This window comes from Piliocolobus tephrosceles, chromosome 4 (assembly GCF_002776525.5).
Source record: "Piliocolobus tephrosceles isolate RC106 chromosome 4, ASM277652v3, whole genome shotgun sequence".
NCBI lineage: Eukaryota > Metazoa > Chordata > Mammalia > Primates > Cercopithecidae > Piliocolobus > Piliocolobus tephrosceles.
Window position 1 is genome coordinate 68,849,301 of NC_045437.1, and position 20,175 is coordinate 68,869,475.

General features: G+C 35.5%; 1 protein-coding gene across 3 annotated transcripts in view; it reads right to left on the reverse strand.

Moving 5' to 3' along the window:
• The window catches only part of PARP8 (poly(ADP-ribose) polymerase family member 8), a 194,221-nt gene that overhangs the window by 94,008 nt on the left and 80,038 nt on the right, over positions 1-20,175 (reverse strand). For all 3 annotated transcript variants that reach the window (XM_023210564.2, XM_023210563.2, XM_023210562.2), the window contains exon 4: positions 2,246-2,283. In XM_023210564.2, coding sequence (XP_023066332.1) covers positions 2,246-2,283 — 38 coding nt within the window. The remainder of the gene's footprint in view (positions 1-2,245; positions 2,284-20,175) is intronic.

Below are 20,175 nucleotides of genomic sequence, written 5' to 3' on the forward strand. Positions count from 1 at the left end.
GATAATAATCACTGCAGAAAAATAAGACAACTGCCCCAGAACCATCCCTAAAAAGCTCAAACAGATTTGTCTGCAAGTTCTAGCAAATACTCAAAGAGTTATTTAATTCTTTCAGCAACTTAAGGTCTTTAATGTTAAAGTATATGACAAAACACATAATTCTCATAGATCAACATTGAGTTATTTGCTAATATAGTTTGTTACTTGATTGTTTAAAGGAAAAAAGTAGATATGACACCTCAACAGATGCCAAACAGTAGTTTGATAAAGATTTAATATTCATTTAAAAAAAAAAAAAGCTTGGTAAATGAGAAAAAGAGTAATTTCCTTTCTGAAAACAACTGGAAGCATGCTCACTAATTTTGAGAAAAGATACAAAGCTGCCAACTTTCATATCTATTATTAAAAATTATTCCAGTGCCAACAAGAACAGGTATAAATGTTGGAAAGGAAGAACAAACATATAAGTTATAAAACAAGATGTCTACCTAAAAAGTCAAGCATATTAACCAACAACTCTTAGTACAAATAAATGTAGATTAAAATTTAATAATGGAGAAAACATTATCATATTAATGTTCACTGTGAAGAAAGCTCCATAAAAATACTAACACTACTTCCCCAGAGGCAACGGGAATCAGAACTGAATTACAGACTTGATTTTATCTCCAAACTACATGTTTTGGGAAAATGTTATTTAATACTTACCATCCCTCAGCACACTTCTCTAAGTATGAATTTATATTATAAACTGCCCTGTTCTGCCTTTCATACAGACTGGCATTGAGAATCAAATGAAATTATGTATGTGCAAATACTTGGAATACTGTCCACTGGACAGTGTATTTTGATATACTGGTTACGTCAACCAATTGAAAATTCTGCCCCAGTATTTAAACCAGAATGCACTAATCTTCGTCTTCTGTAATTGTATTTTATTGTAACATAACAACCTACTTTCACCAAACAGATTAAATATATATACTTACACTCCTTCCTTTTGGAAATGAAGTTATATTGAAAATTCATTGCAAACTTGCTCGAATTAGACAATTCAGCAAAAAGAGCACAAATGATAATCAATACTTTTTTTTTAGAATTTCAATGTATATTGGCATTTCCAGGTGGGGCTCCCTTAAAGTGAGAAAAAGCCCAAGTAATACTTCTTGACCACAAGAGGGAGCTAAACACTTGGTCCACTTGGTTTACTGAAGGCATCTTCTACCATACATATTCTGTGCTACAGATTAATTCACTTAGTGTCTTAGTGTCTTCAACTTGGGCTTTAATTTGTACTATTATTTCTATTACTTTGACTTAAAGTCCTGTACCTCTCATGGCTGACATCTCTATGATCTGCCTCAGATGAAAAGCACATTAATTTTTATATTTACAATAAATAGCGTGGCCTCTATTTTCATAACATACTTGGCAAATATAGCATCAAAAATATGCTATACTATCAGACAGGGCTGACTGCCTAACCATCTACAAAAAGCATTTTTCTTATAAATACTTCTTGTATTGGTTCTTCCGGTAAAATTTCTCTAGAACACTTTTTGTATTACCATTAAATATAGGCATAGCCTTAATGAATAACCTCATTGTATAACTGTACAACAGTTTTATAGAATACTATGTTTAAAACATTTGGAGAGCATAGCAAAATAATTGCAAGGAAGTTTGTGATTTAAGAAAGTATTTTCAAATGTAACAATCTTATAAAATGATTAAATGCTTAATGCAAACTGCCACAGAAAATACTTAAATGCTAAACAAATAAGTTTTACATTATCTCCATACCAAACTATGAACTAATCGCTATTTTTTAATACTAAAAAGAAAAAATAAATACACACACACACACACTCACTTAGAAAACTGACTGAAAAATATGTGTTACCTATTATTTTTACATTCTGAAAGGCCAAATGATGTTTGAAACTAACAATTAGACCATTGAGAGAATCTTTATTTTAATTGTAATGACGTAAATGTACAGGCTGGAACCATCACAGGAATCTTTAAAGAAATTTTCATTGGGAAATTATTTTGATTCTGCACTGTGTCTCAGAGTAACACATGTACTTCACAGGCAGTCGGCAGAATTCTTCTATAGCTTTAAGGCTTCCCCTACCAATGTTTCACCCCTTGATATATTTATATGTGTTTTACATATCCAGAAGAAAAAAATATTCAAAGGAACCCTGATATGAATATCTGTAATAAAACGAGAAAAGCATACCTGGGTAATCTTCAGATACATGTACTGCGTAGGAGACACTGTTAAAACAAGAAAAACAGGTTCAAGTTACTGCTAAGGTAGACAGGCTTTTATAAAAGACAGACCAACCTGATATTACCCATTCAGTTATACAGACACAAGTATAAAACCACTTTTACATCCGACATAAGAAACTTACATGTTTTTTTAAATACGCTTTCCATTAGTCTACATGAATCTTAGTCTAACAGTTTTGAAATATCTTTCTCCCTACAAGGCTTTATCTTTAGTAGGTCTTTTATTTCAGCAAGGTCTATTTTTCCTATTATATGATCATTTATTTTCTTTGCTCAGATTTCATCAAATCATCTTTTCTTACCAAAAAAGTATTTCTCTTATTGAATATAGCACCCGAGAATTTAAACATTTTTAATATTGTTTCCCCAAAATATGAAGTACTTTGGATAACCCTGGTTTTTTTCCTAAAAGAATTAACAAAATATAATGGAAGTATAAGTAATATTATCAATCTTTCATCATGCACGCACACGCACATATATATAAATAAACTTTATTCTGTTTTCATAAGGATTGAGTTGTTTGAAAACAATTTTTAAATTATATTTTAACAATTGCACAACTCCCTTCTCAGTAACCCCGCTGCCTCTATGCCCTTATCTCATATGACATGAAAATTGAACATATTTATCTGTTCATTTTCTATCTCTGTCAACTAGATAGCAAGCCCCATGCGGTTAAGATCTACGTCTATTTATATTTGTAGTGTCATCATTTATTTTGGTGCACGACACACAGCACATGTTTAACATTAGCTATCTGACTGCATCAGTGAAGCTGCCACCTGCCACAGAAAGGTCAAATTTTAGTTTGCGTTCAGCCAAATTATCTGCCTGTTACGACAAAAAAACAAAAAAAAACTAATTATCTTTAAACGAACATACAGAAGACAGAATCTACTCAAAGCATCATTCACAGGGTGAATCCAATATGATCAGAAATCACTTAATATATGTACAAACAGAAAAATGTAACCTATTTTCAAGAGAAAAGAAGGTCCAAGTGTTGGGATTAGTCCACCATAACGTTAAAACAGTTATCATAAGTATACTTAAGGATGTAAAGGAAAAACAAACCTGAATAATACAGAAACAAACAAAAACAGACTATCAGGGACTTATGGAGCACCAGCAAAAGAGCAAACATTTGTATATTAGAGTTTTAGAAGGCTGAAGAAAGACAGAATAATGCAGAAAATATCCAGAAGAGCTGAAAATTTTTCAATTTGGGTGAAAGACAAAGATGTGTTGAATAAAGAAGCTCAGAAACTCTGAAATAGGAAAGCACAAAGCAAATTACAGCCAGGTACAAGTAGTCAAACTGCTGAAAACCAAATGTAAGGAAACATTCTGAAAGAAGTCAGAGAAAAATAAAATGACACATTACACACGAGAAAACAGTGATAAGAACCAATGTTGACTTTGGGGGAGGGGAGGAGACAACTGTCCAGCCAGAATTCTCCATTCAGTCCACACATTATACATATGTATGCACCAAAAACAAAGGCAAAATAAAGCAACTTTCAGATAAAATAGAATTGTGAAAATTGGTCCCCAGCAGACCTGCAGTATAAGAAGTCCTAAACAAAGCTCTGCTGGATGAATAATACCAGACGGAAAGTCAAAAGAATCAAAAGCACCGAAAACTGTAAATACAAAACACGATTTTTTTAATGTTTTAAAAATATATTTGACTGTTAAAAAGTAAAATTATAGCACTTCACATACATATGATTATAGCATTGTAACAAGGATGGGTAGGATGGTCTTAAACGGTTGCAAGGTCCTTGCATATTATGTAAAATGAAGTTGCAAAATCCTTACATACGATGTAAAATTATATATTACCCCTAAATAATAACTATCAGAAAAGTTAAGGAAATATCCCTATAGCAAGTACACATGAACACACACACACAAACTGCTTAAAAAGCTAATAGATAAATTACACAATAATTCTAAAAAGCATTTTGGAGCATTTAATCCAAAAGAAAGCAGGAAAGGAGGAACAAAAAACAGAAGGCACAAATAGAAAACAAAAAGTAAATACAGCCTGAATCTAATCATATCAATAACTGCATTGAATGTTAATGGAATAAGACACACTGAATAAAAGGAAAAGATTACCAGAATGGATAAAAAAGCAAGGTCTATGCTATCTTTAAGAGATCCATATTAAATATAAAGACACATACAGATTTAAAGTAAAGAATGGAAAAGATACTCCATGCAAACAATAAGCATCAGAAGATTGAGGACTGAAGATATAAAGAGATCATTCATAATGACAAAAGTGTCAGTTTGTTAGGAAGAAGGCATACCAATCATAAATGTGTATGTACCTAATAACAAAACTTCATAATATATGAGGCAAAACCTGACATAAATACAGGAAAAATGAACAACTCAACAATCATAATTTGAGTAATTAACAGAACCAAACCAAAAAGAAAAAAAAATTAAAGACACAGAATATGTGAAACTGATTTTCATAGAACACTATAACTGCAGAATATCAAGATAGACCATATACTGAGCTATAACACAAATCTCAATAAATTTGAATGGATGGATGAACGTTGAGTCAACACAGCTTATACCCTGGGTTCCCTGGCTCATCTTGTCCTTATGACAGTTGAGTCTTAAGTCCTTGAATAGAGTTCCCAACTCCACCAATCAAATCCCTGGCATGCTGCTCAGTCCTTGGAAACAGATTAGGCAGAGACAAAAAAAAAAAAAAACTGAATAAGTAGATGAGTAGAAAAGAAGTATGATTAGTAATGAGATCAAGTTCGATACATTTTTCTTTCATAAAGCAAATTTGTTCAATTTTTTAAAAAATTTTTTTAGAGATGAGGCCTTGCTCTGTTGCCCAAGCTGGATCATAGCTCACTGCAACCTCAAACTCCTGGGCTCAAGCAACTGTCCCCTGAAGCCTCCTGGGTAGATTGGACTACAGATTTGCACCACCACATCCAGTTAATTTATTTTATTTTTGGTAGAGACAGGGGTCTCGCTATATTGCCCAGGCTGGTCTCAAACACCTGGTCTCAAGTGATCTTCCTGCCTCAGCCTTTCAAAGCACCGGGATTAAAACCATTAATCCCAGTATTAACTCAAGGACCACTTTTTGGAAACCTGGTATGAGCCAAACATTGTGTTAATGCCAAATAAGATTTAAATAGAAAAATATATATATATATATCAGAGGCAATACCTTTGGATGATTAATTTAGAGGGAACCGGAGAATATGATACATAATAAATATGACAGATAAAGGAACTTGAACATTTTAAAGCACAGTAGTATTTTTTTTTTTTTTTTTTTTTACTTTTTATAGAATATAGACTCACATAAATTTGAAAAGACTGTACAAAGGTCTCATGTATATTACCCAGTTTCTTTCATTGCTTACATGTTATGTACTTACAGTAAATATCAAATCCTGGAAATTGACATTAGTGCAAAGTTTGAGTATATAGTTGTATGTTATTTTACCACATGTGCATCACATACCCATTACAGCAAACAAAATACAGAGCTATTTGATCACATAAAAATTTCTCTTGTGCCACCTTTTTTAGAGACATATCCATCTCCCTTCACCTAAGCATCCTTAAGCCCAACAGCCACTAACCAGTTCCCTAGCTCTAAATTTTTTATCATTTCAAGAATGATACACAAATGGAATCAGACAGTATGAGGCATAATAGTATTTCCAGGCAGAATTAGTATTTTGAACAAGGTACTCTGATAGCTAATATTTAGGATAGATTGAAGAAAAGAGAGATCAGACTAAGAAGCTATCATAATAGTAAAATATGAGCAAATATCAGTGAAAAGGTATGTATTGGGAGTAAGAATGCAGGAACAAATGGCAGATGTTGGACCCCAGCCAATAGAGCAGCTTTGGAAATCATGGTCCTGAATCAACATGCCAAACATTAGAAGATAAAATATCCATGACATCGGTGCCCCAAACAAGCTGGGGGAAATGTACACTATGACCCCATATGAATTCATTTTCCCGTGATCGATTCCCTTATACTGTTGAATGGTACCATGTAGAAATAAAACTGATGATCAAGGCACCCTTCTGATCTGGCAGTGCTATGTGACAGAAGCTTGGCAATGCCATGCCAGAGATTATACTCAGTACAAAGCTGAATTAATTCCCAACAGCCTACCATCTCAACCAACCGCAATGGGCTTCAGTTTTCATCTAAATCAATGTCTGAATCCAAAATGAGGCCTTAATTCATTCCTTTGTCTACCTCCAGTTAGAGGGCCTGTTGTAGTTCAAGACAGACAAATAGGAGTCCAATGCAGCTTTGAGGCTTACTAGCTGGGAGGCATAAGAAAAGTTAGTTAAACACCCACAGACTCAATCTCTATTTAGTAAAATGGAAGAATCCATACCTACCTTAACAGCCTGCTGTGATGATTTAATGGCTTAACAGGTGTAAGGACCCCAGGACAATGCCAGACACATAGCAGCAGGTGCCGAATAATTTTAGTCAGCTTCCAGTACAAGCAATTAAAATTTATAGAAGTGAAATTTACATGAATGAATGTTCTCTCGGGTACTCAATTTGCTAAAAAGTACAATATACTGCATTTATCAGAGACCCAAACCAACACTGATTATTTTATTTTATGGTCTTATTGTCCTCATGATATTAGGAGACATTCCCATGTTCGTGAATATACCTAATTTTTCAAATGGAAAATAGCAAAAAGAAATCTTGTAAAATGATTCATCAGCCCCTTGTGCGACAGCATTTTCTTGGTAGTATACCAGAAGGAAAATCACCAGGACTGTAAAATCCTAATCAGTTTCACTTTGTGGCTTACAGAGTTCTAAGGGAAACAATCTAGTATAAGCAGACATGGATGACTGGCTCAAGGATCTAATGGGTAGTACCAAAAAAAAGTGGAAAGAGCAAAGTTTAAGTAGATTGCAGAGTCCTGTTAGTATGTGCTGTACATAATAAATACCATATAGCAGGCAGAAAATATTGTCAAGAAGCATAAGTCAAAGTGAAAGAAGGTGGACATGAGAAGAAAGCAAAATCTGGAGCAACCTCTGAATTCCTTTTAAAAGTCATACTCATCTTTTGTCCTCACATCCCTGGAGCAAGCTCTGAATTCCTATTCAGAGAAAAAAAAAAAAAGCCTTCAGAATTTTGTGATATGCTGACTTACAATTAATTACACTGAGGTGCTTTGCCAGAGAAACTCAGGTCAGTCAAATATGTGTTTGGTATATATTATATGAACAGCGTGATGCATGGTCCTTAAAGTCACAACTTTGAAACCAGAATCTAAAAATTATTTTATTGCACCTCAATAATTTTCGAACAAAATGGTTACTCTCACCTCTTTTTCCTCTGAAAGCATCTGGCCCAATCAAAGACATCTCCCAATAGCCAACAACTACCAAAGGAGTTCCCAGAGCAGCCGTCAGTTGTTCTATATCTACCTAATCCTGTATTTTGTTCATACATTTGTTTAGTCCTATAATTGAAACCATTTCATAAGGTCATTCTTATATCTACACTTCCCAATCACTCCATTACCATCCTTTTCCTTCTGAAATGTCTGCAATGAGCTAAGAACACATAGATAGAGTTCGGTCTGAACTCCCAAGTTCATGGACCTAAGAAGAGTCTTTCAAAAGTAGTGGAAGATGGTAGTTCTTATGTAATAAAGATTGGAACTTAGGCTTGAACATGAAAGAATTTTAGACTTAAAAGACTTTTTTGATGCACCAATTCATTATCTGTATTTTATAAACAGGGCCCATAACTGCCATCTGTAGCGTAAAACTCCTGGATCCTCAGTTCATGCTTTTTCAACAACACCCAGAGGTTTTGACAGTACAAGTAAAAACCAGTATTTTATTGCACATTACCTTTTTACTTACCAGCTAATATTTAAAAGAATTTCTCCAATAAACTACATCCTCGTATCTTTTATTCTTCCCAGCTAGATCACACTTTAAGAATTTAAATAGAACCCAGGCGCGGTGGCTCAAGCCTATAATCCCAGCATTTTGGGAGGCCGAGGCGGGCGGATCACGAGGTCAGGAGATCGAGACCATCCTGGCTAACAAGGTGAAACCCCGTCTCTACTAAAAAAAATACAAAAAACTAGCCGGGCGAGGTGGCGGGCATCTGTAGTCCCAGCTACTCGGGAGGTTGAGGCAGGAGAATGGCGTAAACCCGGGAGGCAGAGCTTGCAGTGAGCTGAGATCCGGCCACTGCACTCCAGCCTGGGCGACAAAAGCGAGACTCTATCTCAAAAAAAAAAAAAGAATTTAAATAAGAAAAAGCAAAAGGCAGAAACAAAAACTTGCACATGACAAACAATTCTCTACCCTAGCTAAGATGCTTAAGAGTACAGATCTCAATTTTATTTAATCAATTTATTTTTAATCTTATTTATTTATTCATGTTTTGGAGACAAGGTTTCACTTTGTCACCTAGGCTGGAATGCAACAGCCTCAAGTCTCCCAAAGCTCTGGGATTACAGATGTGAGCCATCGTGCCTGGTCAGGTCTCAGTCTTTGTTCACTCGCAAGTCAGCAGTTAAAACCTGAGACCACATCTCACCCCCAGACACACTGGAGCTTTCTAGAAGAATATTCACTCCAGCACTTATAATTCTGTCTTCCTTACTCTTCAAGTGCTGTAGAGTGAAAGAGATTCTGTCCCACTACCCACCTCCAGACCCAACTCTAGTGTCTCAAGCTAGAAGGTAATTTGGGGCATGCTAGAAGCTCACCTTTGCTACTTTAATGCCATTCAGGTCCCAAAACATTCACTTTCATGTTCATCATCATTTCATCTTCCAAAAACATTTTCAAATTGTGAAGGTCAATCAGCTACAGCATCCTCATTCTTCACCATTATGAGCTACAATCTTTTTGTCATTTATCCAGGATTAGAGAGTTCTAGGACCTTCTTTTCCTCTTTACCAAAAATCTTGACATCACTCACATCCGTTTGGACAACGTTAAGCTGCACATAGCTCCATGGCCTCCTCTCCCTTACCTCTAGCTTGCCAAATCTCCAAATGGCTATACCTTGAAGCTTGATTTGGAGTGAATGGCTCTCCTTCTAAAATCTGAAACTCCCATGCCCCACTTTTTAACCACAATTTTATCACTTTCCAGCTCTCACTCCTTTCCTCCTACTTCTAACATCCTTAAACAATGCATTCACTCTCTGTGTCTTTACCAGTCCCTCTGGGCTTCATTTTCATCTTTCCATGATTTTAGATACCTAACTGCTCTCTCCACAGCATCTTCAACTCCTTCAATGTGCAGCCCCTACCTTGCCCCTGAAGACCACCTGATCCTACCAGATCCAAACTGCACATTAGGTCATATTTGGCATGCTCAGCTCCTGGACCTGGGCTCTGAATGCTGCTGGAAAGCACAATGAAACTAAGGGGCCTGGTACCCTACAGACATGTGGTCCTCAATATCATCTACTAACAACTCTGCTCAGTAACCTGAGAAATCCATTCTTCATAGACCCCCTTACTTTTTCTTCTCAGTTGGTTTTGCAAATTTTCACAGCTTTCCAACACCCTGTAACAACCTACTCTTTCACTCTCATCAAAATGCTTTCTTTCCACATTAAGAGAGATTATCATATGGTTACTTCCTTAAGACATTCCCTCTATTCTGTCTCCCACCAACCACCTACAAGCTCATACTCCCCTCCTTGTATTCAGGAAGAAGGAAATATCTGTCCTTGTAATCTAAGATTAATTCATCTACTTGCTGCACAGAACTCATAAACCCATATTCCATTTGGGACTTTGTTCTATTAATTTAATCTAACAATTTCACAATTTGAAATCTATCAAACATATGTAACCATGTGAGTGGGAAAAAAAAAAACTAGCCACAAACATATTAATGGTAGCACTATTTAAAATGAAAAAATGTGTTTGCTTTTAAGTCAAACTGCCAAAAATAGGATTATATGAACCACTGCACACAGTATTTGCTCCCACCCTTCTTCGGAACCACTCAATATGAAGACAAGAACACTAAGTTCTCATTCTAGAAAATAAAACACAGCCAAGTGTGGTGGCTCACGTCTGTAATCCCGGCACTTTGGGAGGCCAAGGCGGATGGATCACCTGAGTTCAAGAGTTCGAGACCAGCCTGGTCAATATGGCAAAACCCTATGTCTACTAAAAATACAAAAAATTAGCCGGGCATGGTTGTGTGCGCCTATAATGCCAGCTACTCGAAGGCTGAGGTAGGAGAATCACTTGTACCCGGGAGGCAGAGGTTGCAGTGAGCCGAGATCATGCTATTGCACTCCAGCCTGGGCAACAAGAACGAAACTCCACCTCAAAAAAAAAAACAAAAACAAAAAGAAAAGAAAACACATCTTTCTCACCTATGAAATAAATTACATATTACCCTTTACTAAGGTAAAAGGATGAAGATTATTGCCCAAGAAACATTAAGTTAGTTTCTCAATAATATGTTTTCCTATTTTCAAAATTTATTTTGGTAATTTTTTAAGTTATACTTTCAGCAAGTGAGGTAACAAGATCAAAAGTAATGTTTTTATTTGTTTGTTTGTTTTTTAGGGAAGCGGTCAAGTCAGCAACTTCTATGCTTAAATATTACACTGTAAGTTAAATGTTTGGACTTCTAAGTAAGCTATTTTCTTAACAGGGAGGAACTTGAGCGAACTAAGTCTGATATTGATTAGTAACATTGATGCATGCTTTGTTAATGATATTTTAAAAAGCAAGTGAGAAAAATGGGTTTTTTACACTACCTTAGTTCCATGCAAAAGACAACATTATATTTAAATAAAGCTGTGCTTCTTTTTCTTTACTCATGACTACAAATAAAAGGACACAAATAAATTCCAATAAAATATGAATAGTAGATAGATCATGTCAAGGCATCAAATGCTGACACCTCGATTAATTATATAAATATCATTTCCATATTGCATCCCAAAAGTTTAATATCTGAGCTTTTCTTTACTGAACACTTTGGAACTATAAGTAACTCAGTATTCTTTTGATAAATATTCAGTAACATGTAGATGTTTTTACCTTCACTGTTTTATATCTAAGTTCAAGTTTAAAGTGGTCATAAAAAGTTTAAAGCGGCTATAAATGATCTGCCCAGCATACCAAGATGGAAAAACTGAGTATGACTGAATAACTCTATAGCTGAATTAAGGCTTTGTCAAGTCAAGGGAACAAACACTATAAATATTTACAGAGAACTTCAACAGTATGATACAACCCTCAGCATCTTAAATACTTAAGGCAAATAAAATAAGTTATTTCCAAGTTAATTTCTTGTGGAATATCAAATATATAATCTTTTTCTTTATTATTTTTACTTTTTTTGAGAAAAGGTCTCACTCTATCACCCTAGGCTAGAGAGCAGTGGCGCAATCACGGCTCACTGCAGCCTCGACTTTCTGGGAACAAGTAATCCTCCCACCTCAGCCTCCCTAGTAGCGAGTACTACAGACCCAAGTCACCATGCCTGGCTAAGCTTTAAAAAAAATTTAGTGTAGAGATGAGGTCTCAGTATGTTGCCCAGGCTGGTCCCAAACTCTTGGTCTCAAGCAACTTCTAAAATGCTGGGATTACAGACATGAGCTGCCATGCCATGCCACGTTCAAACACAATTTTAATAACATCTAAAGCCCCACCCAGCAAGACCTTGCCTATCTGCGCATCTCATCTTCATCTTGCCTCACTGTTCTGTGTTCTCTCTATGCTCCAACAAAAAAGACTCCTTTCAGTTCTTGAGCATGTTGTGTTCCCTCTGCCTAGAATTCTCTCTCCCCTCCTCCTCCTCCTTTTGACCTGGTTAACTCAGTCTCATTCTTCAGTTCTCAATTCAGATGTCACCTCCTAAGAAAAAATTTTCTGATGACCTTTCCCAGACTTGATCAGCTCTTATTAAGGAGCAGTTACACAGTTTGTAAATATGGCTAATTGTATGACTTACTAATATTTGCTTCCCCTGCTAAATCCATAGAGGAGAAGGCACATGTTTTCTTCCCGTTATATTTCCAGCACCTACCATCTACCTAGCACATAGTGGGAACACTATAAATATATGTAGAATGAATGCTTGTTAAAAATATATAAACCCATGCCAGGTGCAGTAGCTCATGCCTGTAATCCCAGCACTTTGGGAGGCCAAAGCAGGTGGATCACGAGGTCAGGAGTTCAAGATCAGTCTGGCCAAGATGGTGAAACCACATCTCTACTAAAAATACAAAAAAATTAGCCAGGCGTGGTGGCAGGCGCCTGTAATACCAGCTACTCGTGAGGCTAAGGCAGAGAATTGCTTGAACCTGGGAGGTGGAGGTTGCAGCGAGCCGAGATCCGAGATCACGTCACCTCACTCCAGCCTGGGCAACAGAGCGAGATTCCGTCTCAAAAAAAAAAAAAATAAAGAAAAACTATATATATATATACACACACACACACACACACACATATATACACACACACACTATATATATACACACACATATATACACACACGTATATGTGTGTGTACACACACACACACACACACACACTGATCTTCCAAGTCTGAATAACCTTCTTTACAAAATTATTGTATAAATAAGAATTATTTTACAACTAGGAAAAAGAGCACAGACTTTAGTACATGATAGGCTTGAATTAAATTTTGCCTTTACTATAATGTAAACCTCAGAAAATTAAATTGGCTAACCCCTTTCTGCTTATTTGGAGAGATAATATCTACTCCCCTAGTGTTGTGAAGAGATTACAAGGAAGATGATATATGGAAGAATGCAGCTTATGTAGTGAGAGATGATCAATAAAAATGATTTCTCAACTCTCTCCCCACCCCCATCCCCCTGCAAAAAACATCAAAGAATGAGTAAAAGTAGAATAAATCTGTAATGGACATCCAAAGCCCTCCTGAATATTCCGCTCCTTCCTCTCCCTCTTCATATGGAAGTCTTAAGGTTTTCATGAGGAGAATCCCTTCTCCCAGGTGGAGAAGAAGACTGAATGACTGGATAAGCCATCAGGATAACAGATCCCCCTCAAATGGAAGGAAAGAGGAGTTACCTAGCCTGTGTCCTACACTTTGGCCTCAGTGGTTGTTGGTTCAGGGTGCTCCATTCAGAGTAAAGCTTGGGACTTTGATTCAACACCTGTGGGAAGTTTCTTGCTCCTCCTAGATGTGAATGACAAAGCAGACACTCTGGTCTCTGCTGTTTAGCCTTCTCACACCCACAAGCAAGCCGGGCTAGGAATGTGCTTGATACAGAAAAAGGTGGAGCTTAGAAAATGTCAGAGACAGAGGCAGAGCCCTGATTTAAACTAAGCCTAAATCTCATTATCAATAATTTTTTTTAATTACATGAACAAGTAACTATCCTTTTTACTGTTTAAGCCAAGCTCATCCAAGCCGTGACCCATATGCAGTCCAGGATGGCTTTGAATGCAACTCAACACAAATTTGTAAACTTTCTTAAAACATTATGAGGTTTTTTTGCTACTTTTTTTTTTTTAGCTTATCAGCTATCTTTAGCATTAGTGTATTTTATATGTGGCAAAAGACAATTCTTTTTCCACTGTGGCTCAGGGAAGCCAAAAGATTGGACACCGTTGGTTTAAGCCAGAAAAAGTATTTTTGTTTCTTACAACTGAAATCATCCTAATTTTAGGTAGACCTATTAAAGTGCTTGAGATGTTTCAATGTAAGCATCTATAAGCTATTTGCATTAAAAACGGAATATAAACATATAGCTTTAATTTTATGATTTTTACCTGATTATTTTAAGGCAGTGAATACACACTAGTGATTTGTTTAGAGTTTCAAGTAATATTCATAAATTTTATAGAATAAATTTTAGGTCATGACCTAAAAACAACTGTAATAAATTAGACATTTATACATTACACAAGAAAAAACTGCAAACATACAGGTTTTAATATTTTTCTGCTCACCAAAGATAAAGTCATTTTCTTTATGATTTAATAATTTTTCCCCTAGTGGTTACATGCTATTTCAGGCCTTCATAGGTACTGATTCATTACTTTGTTTTAATACTATATGTATGTAAAGCTGGAGTTGGAAAGTCCTAGTCCTATCCACTGCTTTTCTTGTTTGTTTCTTTTTGGATATAGCCTTTTGGGAGAAGAGCAACTAAAGAGGACAATAGTAATACTTTTATGGACTCCAGAATGGTATTTCTAAGTGGCTACTAAAATCAATTAGCCTTTCACTATTCATTAAGCTTTCAGAAAATGTTTTGTTCTCACAAGATTGTGTAAAATATAATTATTTGAATTATAAGGGCACTGTGCTTAAATATGACATATTTTGATGATATATTTTGATTAGTAAGTATTTAGTTAGCAAATGCAACTCATTCTTAAGCCAATGAATATGTAACTAAAAGCCTCAATTACAAAAATCTAAGATAGCCGTGTGTATGGTTTTACCAAAGGAAAGGTGGCAGTTTAACAAGATAGTTATGATTACAATGCCAATTTTGAATATATGTTCAAACTAAGCTCTAAATGTAGATTTTTCATATGGAAGCAGAAGACAGACTGTTGACCCAAGATCCAATGAAACAGGAACTACATAAGATTGAAATAACTGGTGAGGGACATTCAATTGTGGCTACTTGTTCAGATACTGTTGATACTGTTTTAATATTCTATTTTCTAACATATATATGAAGAAGTCCTTTTTAAGCTATATTTAATTCTGAATTTTGTGGACGCTGCTTTTCTAAATTAAAATAAACATTTTAAAACAGCATATGATTTTCACTGATCACTCCAGAATTCAGAAACTCCTAATGAGTGTCCTTATTCTCATGGCAAATAGAGTTATTTTCACAGGTTCAATAAGAATATCTCTTCTTTCATTATCAGAATGTCATTGGATAACTCTATTTGGTAACCAAGGCTATCCTTGGAGTATCATATTTAAAATAATTTTCATTTAATCAGGAACAGCAAGCAACTATTAAGGAACAAGGAATAACTTTATATGTGGAATAAATGCCTACACACGCCTCCCAAGAAAATTGGCCTAAGAACTAGCTGATAGGTTCCCAGACTTATAGATGGTGAGGAAGGTCACTTTCTGGCAAGACGGGAATCATAGTAAATTTTGGGAGCCTCAACCAGAAAGAAATTCACCAATTATATAGATAGGTACTGAAGATAAAAATCAGGTGGAGAGAGTTTCTTCATTTTGTTTTTCTAGCCTCAAGAAAGCACTTTTTAAAGTCACATGCCATCTTTCTTATGAAAATTTCAGAGGAAAAGTTAATTTTATCACCTTGATCAGTAGCTGCTCAACAGATCATGGTTCTAGATTTGCAAACTCCAGGAAGCCTATATGGTTAATGAACACTCTGACTGCAAGTTTTTTTGTTTGTTTGTTTGTTTTTGGATGAAGAATTACCTTTAGAAATTATTTATGATCACAGGAGAGAAACTCTAAAGGAAAAACTGTAAAAACCTTGAAAATGGGCAAAAAAGATCTTGGGTGTTTTTCCATTGGAATGATGGGCATAAGTTATAGAAAACTGGTAGTAATGCAAGTGATTCTTGTTCATGGCATTATAAATAAATTTTATCTGCTAAAGAATATGTATCTCAGTAAATTAAATGCCTGTACCTCCAATTCTCATTTGAACCATCTTTATTTAGTATGCAAACATAAGCAAAGAATCTTTGGAATCCATAAATAAACGTCTCCTTATTTAGGATTAATTTAGGTGCTGAACTGATTAAGTCAACTTTGCAAACACAGTAGACTTTGCTTAAAATACTTCTGGATTTTGAAAAGTTAGAAGTAATTAAAATGTTCACAGATAGGCATTGGTTAAGTAATAGCATATCCATTACAAAGATGCTGCACCATTACAAAGATGCTGTAGCCACTAAAAGAGATATAAAACTAGCTTAATGAGGCTATAACCCCATCTCTGTTAAGAACAATGCATACTCAAATGCATACAGATGCACAGAAAAGTGTCTCTAAGGACACAAAACAATGTGTCACAAATTACTCTTTGTACGGACTTATAATTTTAACTTTTTTTGCAGGGTATGCTTTCAGTGGGTGGGGGGAGGTTTCTTGGTTCACTGATTGTTGTTATTGCTGATGGTGTTTGCCTTCCTTTTCTTTCTAATTTTTTGGGAATCAATTTTATTAATAGTAATCAAACATATTTACAGGGGGAAACCACTAGATTTAATTCGACACATAAATTCCATCTTTCAAATGAGAATACATTCACTAATAAAATGGGGGAAAATCCCCTAGATCTCCTGCCTTGATCCTACTCATCCTTCAGGTATTAGTTTACATTTTTACTTTCTTGAGCCCTCCCCCAGCTTCCACCCCCATGGCCCTACCTTACCTAGATAGAGCTCTATACCAACCCCCACCTAAAACTTTTCTTAGTTGTAATTTGAATGAATATCAGATGAATGCTTCTTTCTCCCACTAGATTGTATTTCTCTATGTATATCTTATTCACTGTTGTGTCCCAGATGCTCAATATGTATGCAGGTTGCATCCTAAGAGATGTTCAAAATATATGTATAGCTCCCTTGCCAGGGACATTGAATGATTCTTAAAAATGGCAGAATATAAAGTATTTTATGTCTTATCAAAGATAACCTGAATACAATTAACTTAAGTCTGTTTATAAGTCTGATTTTAGGATAGATGGATAACACTTGTCTTTCACTCACAGAACAGATTTTTAGCATATATAATATTTTAAGGGTTATAATTTGGCCTATGATGTGTCTGCATGAAATAAATCATTGTAATAGAATTTGATTATACCATATAATGTAAAATTAGAACAAAGGAGTCACATTGTCCATGTATACATTATGTACAGAGCATTCAAGTGCATTTATCTATAATTCAACAAGCCCAACATCATGAAAATATTATACTTCATATTTGCAACATTGATTATAAAATCTGAACAAGCAGCAAATGGCACTTCAAAGTCTTGAAATGTCAATATTTGTAGGCCATGCAAATATGTTTAAAATATATTCTGTTTGGGGAGCTACCCAGAAGCCAAACAAAAGTACACCAGAATCCTATTATAGTACAGTACTAACACACAAGAGAAGCAAGCATCAATCTATCTTACAAAAATGTTCTTCCAGTCACTACACATCCTCCATTGCCAATGATGAATTTCTATTATAGTAATGTTATTACTAGATATAACTATATATTATTCTTCATATTTTAATATTAATTGTTATGATTTGAATTTTAGGATGGGCATAAATAGCCCACTGTCTCAGCTTCCCTTTCTAGGCGCTGCAGGTCAAAGAGTAAATCCACGTCTTGGCCTCTGTGATTTTGGCATTATGAATTCACTGAAGAAAATGAGAAAACTCCAATACTCATGAAAAATTCACTTCTCTATCTCTAAAAATAAATATACCTTTAGCTCCAGATAAGTCAATGAAGAAATTTCTCCAGCTACAGACTTCAGGGAAAAGCAGACAGCAAGAGAGAGCACTAAATATTTATTTGATCAATCAATTTGAGATAGAAAATATATATTAGTCATCCCGGAGACATCTGCAATTTAGATGACAATTATATAGCTCTAAAGACATAAAAAAAGAACAGAGACTCAATTTTACATACCAGTTAATATATTACTGACAAATTAATTTGTTTGAAATGATTATGTCATTTCCAGCAAAGCATTCACCTACATACTGCCTTTGTTATCATGAAGGACTAAATATATGATTATTGTGACTTTAATTCTCATGACTTTAGTCCTCCAGAGACAGCCCAAAGCAAATGAAGAACTGGCCACTCCTACACCATCACACAAACCTTTCCTTCTCCTTTTCCCCTTTCTTTTTCTGGGGAATCAGGGGAATCATGAAGGGAAGGAAAAGATAAAATGTCCTTCATGACATTTCCCAACGCTCATCCTACCCCTAAAAAAGAGATCCATAATAAAATATAGATTTCACATATAACAACTGACAAGATAAACATCCAAATGGGATCTGAAATAAGACCTCCATAAAAAAGGAAGATGGAGCTCAATGTTAAAAACCTTTTTATCACTCTCTCTATATGTTTATGTTTAACAACATTAAATCACAGAATTTTCTAAATGCTTCCAAAAGTATTTTTCATAACAAAGTATGTCACTTAAATTCATCTTTCTCATTAGTAAAGATATCAGTTACTGTTCACGGTATGAAGAAAATAAGGAAATGCTATACATAAGACAAGACAATTTAAGTTATGCTTTTGGAGGGAAGTGTGAAGTATTTGAGAACATACCAGAAACAAGTAAGTACTATAGATTTAAGGAAAAGATGGACAAGTGAGGGAATCAGATCTGTAAGAAACTGTAGGGAATCTGGCTTGATAAGAAAGAAATAATCATATTAAATACTAAAATAAAGCCTCACATGATTTAAAAAAAAAAAAGTTTGAATATGATGTAAAAACATTTGATTCTACCATAGACATAGAAAAATTGCCCTTTTATACAATTTAATACAACAATTGTGAGGTTGTGAGTCATCAACTGAAAAACTATTTTCTAAATTATTCAACCACAATTTCTGTCCCTGAGTATAGTTTAGTTGACACAAATACTGCTATCTGTAGCTTCATGTAGTTTTTCAAAAATTGATAATTTAAGACTATTTAGCTAAAGTCAATAAATCAAGAAATCATTTAGGAGGTTTTAAAAAACTACTTCATCAAGAATTCTAAAATGTGAAAAAGATTTTTTAAGAGAAAAAAACTATTTTAAAAAAACTATTGGTACTAACACTGAATTTTCCATTTTTAAAAGTCAAGCTGCCCATCAGAGACTCCAATAGGCACCATCTGTTAGGTCAGAACAAGTTTTTCACCCATTTACTTTTGTTTTGTTTCGTTTTGTTTGTTTTTTTGAGACGGAGTCTCACTCTGTCACCCAGGCTGGAGTGCAATGGCGCGATCTCCGCTCACTGCAATTGCCACCTCCCTGGTTCAAGCAATTCCCCTGCGGAGTAGCTGGGATTATAGGCGTACACCACCACGCCCGGCTAATTTTTTTGTATTTTTAGTAAAGACAGGGTTTCACCATGTTGGCCAGACTGGTCTCAAACTCCTGACCTCAAGCAATCCACCCACCTCGGCCTCCCAAAGTGCTGGGATTATTACGGTGTGAGCCACCGCGCCTGGCCTTTCACCAATTTTTAATGTCATCTATGACCACAGATGAGAAATGTGAAAACTATGTGAGTATGTGAAAACTACTCACAGTTTCATTTCCTACAGTTAAAAGAAAAAGATGCGGCCGGGCGCAGTGGCTCACGCCTGTAATCCCAGCACTTTGGGAGGCCAAGGCTGGCGGATCGCGAGGTCAGGAGATCAAGACCGTCCTGGCCAACACGGTGAAACCCTGTCTCTAATAAAAATACAAAAAATTACCCGGGCGTGGTGACGGGCGCCTGTAGTCTCAGCTACTCAGGAGGCTGAGGCCGGAGAATGGTGTGAACCCGGGAGGCGGAGCTTGCAGTGAGCCAAGATCGCGCCTCGGCACTCCAACCTGGGCGACTGAACAAGACTCTGTCTCAAAAAAAAAAAAAAAGGAAAAAGATACAATCTGCTGAGTGAAAGCTATTGCATGTCATTTACATTTATCATTAAAATAACGACTTTTACTACTCTGTTCTCAGAGCCAAATTAGTCAACGAAATACTGAATGTTTCCAAAGAAGTGCTTTAATTAGTTTTTAATGCAAATATCAGTCGGAATATCTACTATTTCTTTTTCTTTTTTT